This window comes from Argiope bruennichi, chromosome 3 (assembly GCF_947563725.1).
Source record: "Argiope bruennichi chromosome 3, qqArgBrue1.1, whole genome shotgun sequence".
Taxonomy (NCBI): Eukaryota; Metazoa; Arthropoda; class Arachnida; order Araneae; family Araneidae; genus Argiope; species Argiope bruennichi.
In genome coordinates this window covers 73173210-73186896 of record NC_079153.1, presented here as the reverse complement: position 1 = coordinate 73186896, position 13687 = coordinate 73173210, and the positions used below count along the sequence as shown (strand labels likewise).

General features: G+C 27.7%; 1 protein-coding gene across 1 annotated transcript in view; it reads right to left on the bottom strand.

Annotated features, from left to right (window-relative positions):
• Positions 1–1303: 1303 nt before the first annotated feature.
• Positions 1304–13687, bottom strand: part of LOC129963105 (retinoblastoma-associated protein-like) — a 32938-nt gene continuing 20554 nt past the window's right edge. Inside the window, exons 17-24 of the mRNA XM_056077178.1 lie at positions 9352–9416; positions 9114–9191; positions 8210–8314; positions 7655–7771; positions 6491–6543; positions 5857–5968; positions 5073–5206; positions 1304–2571 (exon numbers count right to left, since the gene is read on the bottom strand). Coding sequence (XP_055933153.1) covers positions 2502–2571; positions 5073–5206; positions 5857–5968; positions 6491–6543; positions 7655–7771; positions 8210–8314; positions 9114–9191; positions 9352–9416 — 734 coding nt within the window. The 3' untranslated portion in view covers positions 1304–2501. The remainder of the gene's footprint in view (positions 2572–5072; positions 5207–5856; positions 5969–6490; positions 6544–7654; positions 7772–8209; positions 8315–9113; positions 9192–9351; positions 9417–13687) is intronic.

The following is a 13687-nucleotide window of genomic DNA, read 5'->3' as shown; positions in this document are numbered from 1 at the left end:
ACAGTGGATGAAAAGAATTAAAAGTGCATACTTTATTCTCTTTTTTATATCACTAAGCAATCAAATACATTTTTATTCATGGTGTATATATATATGTGTGTGTGTGTATAATGATATCTCTTAATTAATTTCTTAATTTTTATCTTAATTTAGCTCATATGAGCTTCATTTTAAAATGATCTCTTATTTCCTGATGCAGTTCCCACTTTTTATTTAATTAATTATACACACTCTCTATAAAACTGCTCATATCAGCATTCTCCCACACTGCGAGTCTACACTTGTCAAAGAAATCCCTATCAAAATCTCATAGTAAAACCACTGAAGGGAAAAATTTTGCCCTCTTCTGCTCCTGTGTTGCGATGTAGACTTACTTATTTTCTAACCACTTATTCTTTGTATGTAAATTATGCCTCCCGTGGTAAAATAAAGCAATTTTAAAAATTTCAAAAGTTTTATATTATATATATATATTGTTCTGAGATGCATGTTATTACCTTACAAAGTGTATTTGTGCTGCATTTTATAGCTATACATCTTATATGTAGAGCAACAACAGATACATGCATACATTCTTTTTTATAATGAGAAAGTTATAGAATTACCATTGTGAAACACTAATTTACATCATATGTCTTTGCCAAAGTTTGCTGTCAATTATAACAATTTTCAACAGATTAACATAATACAAAATAACTGGATTTTATGTATAAAAAAATGTGCAATTTATATAAATGGGCTAAAGACAAGTATATGATTAAAGAGAAATTCAGAGACGCAGTTAGATATTTGTGTGACACACTTATACTTTATTTATAATAAGAATAAAAATAATAATTTACTCTAATCAACTATTTATTTTCAATACTATATTTCTAAGAAATACTGCATTCTTGTAATGTATTTTTTTATATTTCATAAATATTAACTGAATAAAATTATATTCTCTAATTTTCATTATTTTTTTTTTTCAAAGTTGCCAATCTACTTTCAAATTTCCTTTTTCGTTGAAACAAAAGCATTAGTTAAATTAGATTACATAATTAAGCAAATTCAAATAATTAAGCAAATTCAAATAATTAAGCAGATTCTATAATTTGAAGAAAAAAAAAAGACAAGATGTTTTAACAATAAAAATATTTTAATGAATTAATGTTTTTCTGCTCACTATTCAGTTTTAAACATTTTTCATAACAAGGCAATATTTCATTCACATATGAATCCACAATTAAGAACTTATTATTTTTGCATCAAAACTTTCATAAAAATAATATTTATGAAAAATATAGAAATTTGAAGTCAAATACATAAAACTTTTGTTGACTCTCATATAACGAAAATATACTACATTTTGTTAAGTTTGTTTATAACAAACATGAAAAAGCATGGATTATTTAATAAATGTCAATGAATAAACAAAATAGCACAAACATGACAAAAACAAACAAGATAAGAAAGTTAAATAATTTTTAGTTAATAATACAAATTAATTAAATGAAAAAAATTGAAAAATAACAATTTTTGTTTTATAATAATAAACACATTTTTATGATCACTTGTTTAAAAAAATATAATAACGACTAACAATATTGATATTTTGAATTCATTAATAATTGTAAATTCATGTCATATGCTTTTATTTAACCATTTACCTGTTTAGAGATACTATTTTCTTCATGTTATATCACATTAACTATGAAAAATAACCACAAGACATCACACATAAATTAAAGACTAGCAATCAATCAACATCTTACAATGCAATTCTATACATATAAATGGAATTAGCATTCTAATTTTTAAATCATACACAAATATTTTTTTATCAAACAGTAGTAAATAAATAAATATTAGGAGACTGGTTAATTTTAATCATAGAGTTTAAATGAAACTGAGATCAAGGAATTCTCTAAATAAGTAAAAATTAATAATGTAGGAAGTGAAGATTTTTCTTTCAAGTCAAGCAATAAAATAGAAACATTGTTTATACATTTAAAGAAAATTCAATGTTACATTTTCAGGATTTAAAAAAACACAAATATTTTATAAATTTGCAGGAAAAAAATTCCTTTGCATTGAATTTTAAGTTCCATTTGAAAATGGCTGAAAAAGTAACATCTATTTTAGAAGTTCATTCATTATATACAAAATTATCAAGAATGATACAAAAAATAAACATTTACTATTAAGGCATATATTTAAATTCATTTTTCTTTAACAATTCTATGATTACTTGCTTTGCAAAAAGGATAGAATGTTCTATATAAATTAATACAAATACTCAATATTTTAATGATCTAAACACAGTTATGCATCAACAAATTCAAATAAGCATAATAACAATGTGTTTCTTCCAAATTACTTAGAAAGAAACTAAGCAAAAAATAAAAAAGTGGAAAAAAAACAAGTACAATTATTATTTCATTGACCTTACAGGTTTGGACAAAAGAATATTTCATATATTCTTTATTATTAGATCTTTAACTAAATTATATGAAAAATCAAACAGGTTTTGGCTTTTTAAAGGCGCCGGTACTGTCGGTATCATCAAACCGAAGAAATTTTCTGGCACTGCAAAAAGAACACATTTTTAAATTTATATTTATTCTATGGAAAAAAATGTTAAGTAAAACAAACTAATTTCACAATTATATATTTTGCAGATCAAGAGCAACAAGGTTTATTTCAAACACTGTTATTTTGCTGAGCAATAATGTAAACATTTTTTCCCACAAATTTAAAAATGCATACAGAAATGAAATGCATTAATAAAATGTTTTATAGTATTTCAAAGAGATCTTAATGTTCAAATACAAACTTTTTATACCAGTAGTATATACAGGTGATTATCAAAATAATGGAAATACCACAAACGAATATAAAAATCTTTTATTAATAAGGCATAGGGCCACTCTTGGCAAGTAATAAGCCTGGATTCACCTGGGAATCAAATCATACAAGTACTGAAGAGTGTTTAGAAGAATATTGTACCATTGTTCATAGAGATATTGTAAAAGTACAATCCTCAAGTTCCGGAAGAGATAGTGGTGAAGATATCGATTCCAGATTGAATACTCTGAAAAGGACCGCTGGTTCGATTACATTGAAGTCAGGGATTGTGTGGACCATGGTAGATGTTTCACTTCATCCTCATGTTCATCAAACCACAACCAAACAAGACCTCTGCATGAAAATTCCATCTACTGCCGAAAATAAAATTAGGATCATGGAATGGACCTTGTCAGTTAAAACTCTTTATACTTCTTCCCAGTAATCTTTTCCTTTCGGATATGACAGGGCCAGCAGAAAACAAAAACGCAGCTGCTCATACTATTACAGATTCACCTTTATGTCTGACAGCTGGATGGAAACATTCATCATCATAGGTTTGTACAGGTATCCTTCAAACATATACCTGTACTGTTGTGGGAAAAAACGTGATAAATAATTCATCTGACCATATAATTAATTGTCTTCAACATATCAACTAACCAGATTTTGTGATATGGCATCTCAACAGCCACTTTGTCATTAACATCTGTGACAAGTGACTTAAGAATTGCTGCTCTACCATAAAGATTTAGTTCATGAAGATGCCTCCAAACTGTAATTATTGACACTGAAGAAAAAATCAGATGTTGATTCAGCTTTGCAATCACTTTGTTTTCTTTTTAGACATTACAATCCACTTTAATACAATTTGGTTCCTCTCACTCTATTTTGCTTTGACAAGAATTGCGAAACTAACAAGCACCATCATGAATTTAGAAATCATTCCTCTAGAACAGTTAAAATTATCGTAGTTGCTCCAACTAGTCGGGCTTCAACAATTTGGCTTTTTTGAAAGTCTATTGTCTAACTTTCTACATTAGTGACAAAAATCCAAGACATATAACTTCACTAAAGCTACTTAATGTAATCACGATACATTTTATATTTTAAAAAAAAAAAATTGTTGCTAGGCTATGTAGGCATTAAAAAACTATGTCACTTTTATTCACAGATATTTCCATTATTTTGAAAATTATCTGTATATCTGTTACACTATGTGCAACCAATTAGAAATATCTAAAAGTAATGCCGTCTGTGTGTGTGTATACATACACATACTCATAAAGAGAGAGAAAGAGAGAAAACGTTGCTCAGCAATTTATATAAGCATGCGTGAAAGTCTACAGGCAGTCGTAGAAGATTAGCCCCAAGACTTCAGTATTAACGAAACGAAATATTTAATATTTTCTACATATGCAAAATTGGCATAAAAGACCTGCTTATCTAATCTTGATATTAATAATAACAGTGCTATAAACTAAATGTTATTTCAGATATGAGATTATATTTTTTAAATCTCAGTTCTAATTTTATGAAACTCATCTCCATGAAACATGATCAAAAATTGCATTTAAATTGTATTTGATTTACATAGCTGGTTATCAGGAAAAATTATCATTTTGGTCCTCATCATAAGTTAATATAAAATTATTTCAGCACAGTTTGTATGTTAGAATTCAAAATTGTTACAAAAATGGAGTAATGGAGTTATAAAATCAAAAATAAATCACACAACAAGTATTAAGTTAACTTGAGATGTTTAACTAAAATTATTATTTTTTTTTTCAATAAGATCATCAATTTGCAAAAACATTTTAGTGTATATTGCTGGTTAGAAAAGAACAATTTGAAAATAGGGGACTTAAAAAAACTAATCAGAAAGAAGGAAATAAATGAAGGTTAGGAAGTCTTCACAACTTTCAAATGGAATGTAAGTGGACAAAACTGAACAATTTCAACAACATTTGTCTTTCATATTTAATTAAGATGCTATTAGCATTCATTTGAGGAATTAAGAGATGCTGACATTTCTGTAACATATAGAGAAAAATTAATGCCCATAACTACCCACAACTAATTTTTGTTTTTCAAAAAGAGACAGGCAGTGATACAGGCAATTTTTTGTCATATTTTTAAAACACAGATTGTTTACTTATTTTTTGAATGTTATAATTACAATGAAACAAATTCCACAGCAAACCTGAGAAGTGAAAAGCCAAATTGAAAAATGAAACTTTTACCTCATGAGGGCAGATCTGGGCTCAATATCTTCAGAATCAAATGTCAGACGTTTTTTGCCTCTAGTTTCAACCTTTTCTTTAGAAGGAGGAATTTTATTCAGAGAAATGTTAATGTCTTGCAGCATTTTTGAAGACTAAAAATGAAAAAGGAGAAAATCACAGTATAATTAATAAACAAGGATAAAAATGCAAATAAAAGGCGAAATACATTTCTTATTATAAAATAGCAATACTGAAATTAATATTTTTTTGTAATTTAAGTTTGATCAGTTTTTAAAGAATTTAAAATTTAAAAAATGAAATATTTTTAAAAGCTGAACAGAAATACACAACAAAATTCAGAGAGTCCATTAATATTATATTAATGAAGTTCAGTTACTTCTGAGGTTTTATACAAACAATAAAATACCATTTATATTTTTATATCATATGGGAGAGGTAATTTCTTTCATACAAAATAGTAATCAAGTATCTAAAACGCAATAAAAAAAAGCAAATTACTAAGTTTCCTTCTGTATATTACAACACCTTACGATTAGGAATAGACTGATTATTCCAGTTATCACTCACATAAAATGAAAAATCTAATTTAGGTGTATAAATACTTTATTATATGCATAAATTATGATTCTCAAGAAAATGACTTGATGAGAATAATAAATATTAAAAAGATTCCCATATTCTTATATATATTATGAATACAATAGAAATCAGGAAAATAACTTCTCAATTTTAATCTAACCCAACATAAACTTGATTTATTAAAAAAAAGACAAATACTTACTTGTAAGGAACCAAATGTATACGAAGGCAACTTTCGGTAGATCACTTCATTTGGGTTTTTAAATGGTGATTCTTGCAAAGGAGAAATAAAAATATTCTTTTTGGTAGGTAGACTGAAAAAAGTTGTAGACTTTAATTAATAAAACAAATATAAATAAATAATAAAAAAATACAATCTAAAGTATTAATACTGAAAATATTTTTAATAGTGAAATATGTAATAATTCAGAGAAATAATTAACTCATAAGAAAACCCACTTTCATTTTTATTTAAATAAATTAATCAAATATTTTCAATCAACTTTAAAGAAATTAATCTTTAATTTTACTCAGACTAAAAAAATTTTCAATCATATCTAATTGCAGCATCAAATTTGAATATGATTCTACATGGTTACTGTCAAAACAATCAAAATCCTTTATTCTAATATTAATAAATTGTAAGAGAAAAAATATAGTTCATAAATATATTTACATATAAAAATATTCAATTCAAATGTCTTCAATTTTCAAATGAAATAAAAAATAAACAAAGAGTGCAATTTTCAATGTTAATTCTTTTAAAAGAATAAATAAATATAAGGACAATATAAAATGAATTAAAAAACCCCATCAAACGTGAAATGGAAACAAACCTATATAATGGAGATAAGATCACAGGTGACTGAGAAACAATAAGTGAAGTACTCTGAAAATACAAAAAATTTTGAACTCACATAAAATGTTTCATATACAAGAAAACAATGTTCATAAGCTATCCATTGACAAATTTATTTAAAAACGAATCCCTCCAAGAGTAGATGAGCTTTATCTTTAACATATTAAGAACATAATTAACTATTTGCATTATAAAAGCATTCATATTTTTAAACATCTTAATAATTATTTTATACTGGAAGAAATAAAAATTTTAAAATATATAGCTTTCAGACTTTCAATAAAATTAAATATTAATAAAAATAAGATATCAAACTTTAAAAGTAAAATATTATTCTAACGAAACTGAATGAATAATTTCAATATACAAATATAATAATTCAATATATAAATACTTTAAATTATATATTTACTGAAAAAAATTTATAAAATTATCATTCTATTCTTATTAACGTATTTATTATTTTTCTGAAAGTAAATAACATATACACTGTTAATGCTTCGACTTAATAGCAGATGCTTGATAAAATTTTGAAATGTACGTTGCTTTGATGTAAAAAGGAGTAATTTTTACAATGATTCTGTAATATATCCCAGAACAAAGGTTAAATTCTTGCAAGTGGTGCAACTTTCTTTATGCAAATAACGCCATTGGAAAGTTATCATAGTCAAACACACTCTCTATTAACATGTCTCGCAAGAAGGAAAAAAGGGACTGAAAAATCAGGAAAATGGAATGAGCAAGGAAGTCAGCAAACACTATACTGAAATTATGGTGCTCTAAAGTCTCTCATTGCTTAAAATATTACTTAAATGCTATTACTTTTCCTACCATTTAAATATCAACAACTAAACAAATCAACAAATAAGATAATTTTTTTTTAATTGCAGGGAATTATGTAACTTTAGTTATACTCAAGGACAAACATGCAATATGTCTAACATACTCATGCTTAATACAACCTATTTAATAGTATAATTAAATAAGCGTGTAAAAGTATAATTTTTAAATTAATGATTTTAATGGGTTTTTTTTAAACTTGCAAACATTTTCCACTTAAAAAATTAATGAATGAAATAACAATACAGATGAATGAAATCCTCATAACTTAAATCAAAAACAACAACAAAAAAAAACTTACATCACTTCTGTTTCCACAATGACTAAGAACAAATGATGTCATTTCCGAATAAAACTCTTTATTATAAAATCTAAAAATATATTCTTTTCTCCCTTCAGTTAAAACTTGTTTATAAACCTAAAAAAAAATGGCAAAATACTGAAATAAGAGTATTTTACAAGAAGTTAAGACCACTTTTAAAGTAATCTATTACAAAATATTATAAACCTTGTCTAAAAAACAAAACATAATTTAATAAAAATGTTAATTTATTTCCGTTTATTATATTTTATAGTTATAAAATCATAATTATTTTTCAAAAATACAAATTAATTTTAATAAATTTGAAAAAGTATAAATACTAATAAGATAATTTGTAATAAACTAAGTTTATAATACTTTTAATTCAATGCATAGTTGCTAAAAAAAACATCCAAATACAACAAATTTTTAATACACTTTTTCTTAATCAATAATCATTTTTATTTAAAATATAAATAAGACTTTAAATGATAGGAAGCAAACTCCTACTTTTCAAATAACACAAAATTAGCAATAATGCAATCTGGAACTCACAGAAACAGAAGAATGAGGCAGCTGATCATAACAAGAAAGAATAGTTTTGAAACGAACTTCCTGGTCCTTAGCTTTGCATACAGCAAAAATACAGCACATTAAGATCTAAAATATATTGAAAAATGCATTTATTATGAAATTGTAAAATATATGCATATAAGAACAAATACTATAAAGGTACTTATTACTCATTTAAATAATTTGAAACCTGATTTTAATTACCATGAAATTGATCTATATGTACTATAATTAATTGTGATTTAAAAATAATTTTCTCACAAGGTATATTGAAAAATGCATTTATTATGAAATAGTAAAATATATGCATATAAGAACAAATACTATAAAGGTACTTATTACTCATTTAAATAATTTGAAACCTGATTTTAATTACCATGAAATTGATCTATATGTACTATAATTAATTGTGATTTAAAAATAATTTTCTCACAAGGTTAAACCATAATGTATAGAATCGTAAGTTTCAAATATATGATCTGCTAAAATTTATGATCCATATTTTACAAGAATTATTAAGTAAAAAATTTTAAGAAATAATAATTATTTTATATCGTATACCATTACCGAAGATTTGTATTCAGCTACCTTTATGGTGTAATTTAATAGTAATTTAATTTAATTTAGAATTGTATATTTTTTATTAAAAAAATAGAAATTTGATGGAAACATTTTTTTTTCAAGATCCAATGAGAATACACATTTTTTTTAAAAAAATGTTTTGAGACTTTTTTTTTAAATATGAAGTTTAACTATCAAAATATTTACCACTATATTTTATTCTGCTCAATTTTTTCAACAAGTTTCTAAGAAATTAAGCACTTGCAATGCTTTATACTTCTACTCATTAATTCAACAAAGTAAATACAATGAAAATGCACATTACCTGATCCAAGTGTCTATCTTGAAGCAAATGAGTTTTCTTATAAAGTACATGCTCAATGCAAACCCAAATATCTCTTTGCTAAAGTAAAAGTAATCAAAAAATTAATAGGATCGTTAAAAAAATAAAACAGATATAAAATGAATTTGAAAATTAATGAAAACAGTGATTGCAAAATTTCAGTAAAATAGGAGGGAAAAAATCAAATTGCAAAACAAAGTTAAAACTTCATAAAACTTACAGTTTCCTTTTCAATTTGCAGACGAAGGCACATTTTCTCTAATCGCTGTGCAGCTAATCGACTCACTATGCAAAAAAAAGGAAAAACATCAATGAATGATTAGTTAAATGACAATTTCATAAATTCCTTTTAAGGTAAACATTTAATATGGAAAAGAATGCAACATATTTTTAATCAAAAAATAAATATAACTCAATAGGTAAAAAATAATGACATTTCAAATTACATTTACTGAAATAAAGAGATTTTTAAAAAACACTCATTTAATTAAGCATTTTTGAGATATAATTATCGAACACTCTTTCAAGATCATTGAATAAAAGCAAAAAATAAAATAAAATAAACTCAAATCAAAATTAACTTGAATTAAGAAAATATTTTGCTTAAATTAGCGAGATTTTGTGAACAAATCAGAGTTAAATATAAGAGCAGCGAAGCAAGAATTAAGACACAAATGAATCAATCACATACCTGTTTAGTTGGAGACAGCAGGAAGAGAAGTAATTTTATTTAGTGAGCACACCTATATATAGCATACAGAATTGCTCATGCTGCCATCTATTGGCACATTGTATAATTAAAAACTAACATTTTAACACTCCCACTTTAGTTTTAAATTATGCACACAATATACAGAGCAAACCAGAAACTTGATTAATATGCACATAAATTAACAAACAGATATCTAAATCATGTTTACAAAACACATATAAAAAAAAAAACACTTGGTTATAAACATAAAATAATCTAACACTTATATCCACCAAAGTTCTAAAATATCAGCTTGGATCAGTTATAGTGTCAAACCCACTGATTGAGCACACAGTTCGTGTTTTGCTCGTGGCACAGTTTTTGTTAAAAAATCTGCTATCATCTTAGCAGTTGGCATTCGTTCCACAGTAATCTGACCACTCTTTATCACTTCCCGCACAAAGTGATGTTGGATATCAATATGTTTGCTCCGTGTATGGTACATATTATTTTTACTTAGGTTGATGGCACCATTGTTATCACAATACACAGTTATTCCATTAGCGTGTGCAATTCCCAAATCAGTCACAATTTTTCCGAGCCATATAGCTTCCTTGGCAGCAGCAGACAGAGCCATGTATTCAGCTTCTGTTGTACTTGTTGCAACTGTGGGTTGTCTTTTACTAGACCATGACACAGCTCCACCACCTATCATGAAAACATACCCACTAGTAGATCTTCTATCTGCTACGTCACCTCCATAATTGGAGTCACAGTATCCAATAACGTTATCACCATGGTCTTTAGTATAGCTTAGCGTGGCTCCTGTGGTCCCTCTAAGGTATCTCATGATACGCTTTATAGCAGTCCAGTGTGTTTTGCTAGGACTGTTGCAAAATTGGCACATTAAATTCACTGCAAAACTTATATCTGGCCGAGTTGCCTGAGCAGCATAAAGGAGGCTTCCAACTGCCGCTTGAAATGGAATTTTCCTCATATCCACATTACTATTTGTAAATTTATTTAATGAAATGTTACAGTCCAGAGGTGTTGCGACAGGATGTGATTCATGCATGCAGTACTTGCAAAGCATACTCTCTATATACTGAGTTTGATTCAGGCTTATGGACCTATTTTTTCTATCACGTTCAATTTTAATTCCTAAGCAATAATTTGCATTACTTAAATCCTTCATTTCAAATCTCCTTTTAAGTTCATCTTTAACCCAGTTTTTAAGCTTTACAGAATTGCTAAAAATTAACAAATCATCAACATAAATGGTTACTATAACTAGATCATTTTGATCTCTTTTAATAAAGGCACAACTATCAAAAGAACTTTGTCTCAATCCCATTTCAACCAAACCCTTTTCCAAAGTTTGATACCAAAGCCTGCCACTTTGTTTTAAGCCATCTAATGCTTTATTTAATTTTAGAACCTTCTTTTCATGATTTCTTCCATAGTATTCATTAAAACCCTCCGGTATTTTCATATAAATTTCCTCATCTAAGGTTCCTTGCACAAAAGCCATAACTGCATCCATTTGATCAATTTCCCAATCATAAATAGCTGCATATGCTAACAAAACTCTTAATGTAACATAACGAACAACTGGTGAGAATGTTTCATTATAATCTATCCCCTCAATCTGGGAGAAGCCCTTAGCTACCAACCGACTTTTATACCTTTCAATCTCGCCCTTGGAGTTTTTCTTAATTTTAAACACCCATTTACAGTTTACAATGTTTTTATTATTAGGTTGGTCTACAATTTCCCACGTTTTATTTTTGATATGACCCAATATAGTTTCAGTTATAGAGTCTCTCCAATGATTCCCATCAGGACCCTTCAATGCCTCTTCAATTGTTTTAGGTTCTAGACAACAATCGTTTGTCATTGCTGCCAAAGCTTTTACATAACACATACGATTTAAATTGGGCATTTGCAAATCTGGCATACCATCCATATCAAAATCCTGATAACGATTTGGAATTTTTGTCTCTCTGTATGGACGAGTCAATACAGGCGGAGAATTATCAACTGAATTGCCTATATTTGTGTTATTATCAATAGCTTCATCACTATGAGAAACAACATTATCTGGCAAATCAGTTTCAGCATTATCATTTCTTAACCTTTCTGTTTCATTATTGGAACCATTAGTTTCATTGTCTGAAGAATTAGATATACTCCCACTGAATAAAGAGTCATCATAAAATTTAGGCTTACCATCATTCATTAGATTATACATTTGATTTTCTAAAAAATGTACATCTCGCGCATTTATTATTTCATTAGTTACAGGATCTATCAAACGATAACCTTTCCTATCTTGGCAATACCCTATAAACATCATTTCCCTTGCCTTAGCATCCCATTTTGTTCGCTTTTCTTTAGGGATATGAACAAATGCACGACACCCAAAAACTCTCAAGTACTCCAAGTTTGGTTTATCTCCACTCCATTTTTCATAAGGAGTCATACCTGTAACTGCCACTGTAGGGGAAACATTTTTACAATGATTAGCAGTTTGAACAGCTTCTGCCCAATATTTTTTATCAAGATGAGCATCAGTTAACATTGATCTTGCACGTTCTACAAGAGTTCTATTATTCCTCTCAGCTACCCCCATTTGCTCAGGTGTATATGGAATAGATTTTTGATGCTGAATCCCTTTCAATTCTAGATATTTCATCATCTCATTATTTATGTATTCTGTTCCATTATCTGAACGCAATACTTTAATTGACCTGCCAGTTTGTTTCTCAACATGTGACTGAAATATCCTAAATTTCTCAAACACTTCTGATTTATGTTTTAAAAAATAGACAAAAGTCATTCGTGACAAGTCATCAATGAAAGAAACAAAATATTGAGAACCACCAATTGATGCGACATTCATTGGCCCACATACATCTGTATGCACAATACCCAATATCTCTTTGGCACGTTTAGCCTTTCCCTTAGAAAACGGCTGCTTATGCATCTTGCCCTTGATACAGGAAGTACAATCAGGCAATTCTCCATTAAAAGTAAAGCCTTCGACCATATCCTTCAGCTTTGTCATTCCCGCTTTACTTAAGTGACCTACTCTTTTATGCAATAAATCATTTGAAATATTGTGAGTTATCAAGGCCCACTCACTACTTATATCTAGTGAATATAAATTGTCACCAACACCTGTCCCACTAGCAACTAAATGCTTGTTTTTATAGACCAAACACCTTTCTCCAGTAAACGTGCTAACCATTCCAAAAGTTTTATTTAAATACTTAATAGACAATAAATTAGCTGTTAATTTGGGTACATGCAAGACATTACTAAAAGTTACATGCACTTTCTCTCCATTTCGAGACAAGAGGAAAGTTACATTACCAACGCCCTCAACTTCTATCACTGAACTCCCAGTTTTAATTAATTTTACATTAGGCTTAGTATAGTCATCAATTAATTCCTTGTGTGGAGTCATGTGATACGAAGCACAAGTATCCATAAACCAAACATTAGTATTTGGATTAGAGCCGCTAACATACACATCTGCCATGTAAGCTTCCTCCCTCTTTGGTTGTTTTGTCTTAAAATCTTTTCTTTTCTCAGATTTCCTTTCATTATATGTAGCCTTAGAACAATCTGAGCTTTTGTGCCCATATAGGTGACATTTAAAACATTTACCCTTAAAAAATTTCTTATACTTTTCATTAACAAAAGCCTTTTCCCTATTAGCTTCTACTTGGGGCTTCACATCTTCAGCTAATAATCTATTTCTTACATTATCCACAGTAATTTCCTCACCACAATTCTTTAATGCCATAATGAGTGGCTCAAATCTATCGGGTAAGTTTGCTAGAATTATCCCAGCAATTAA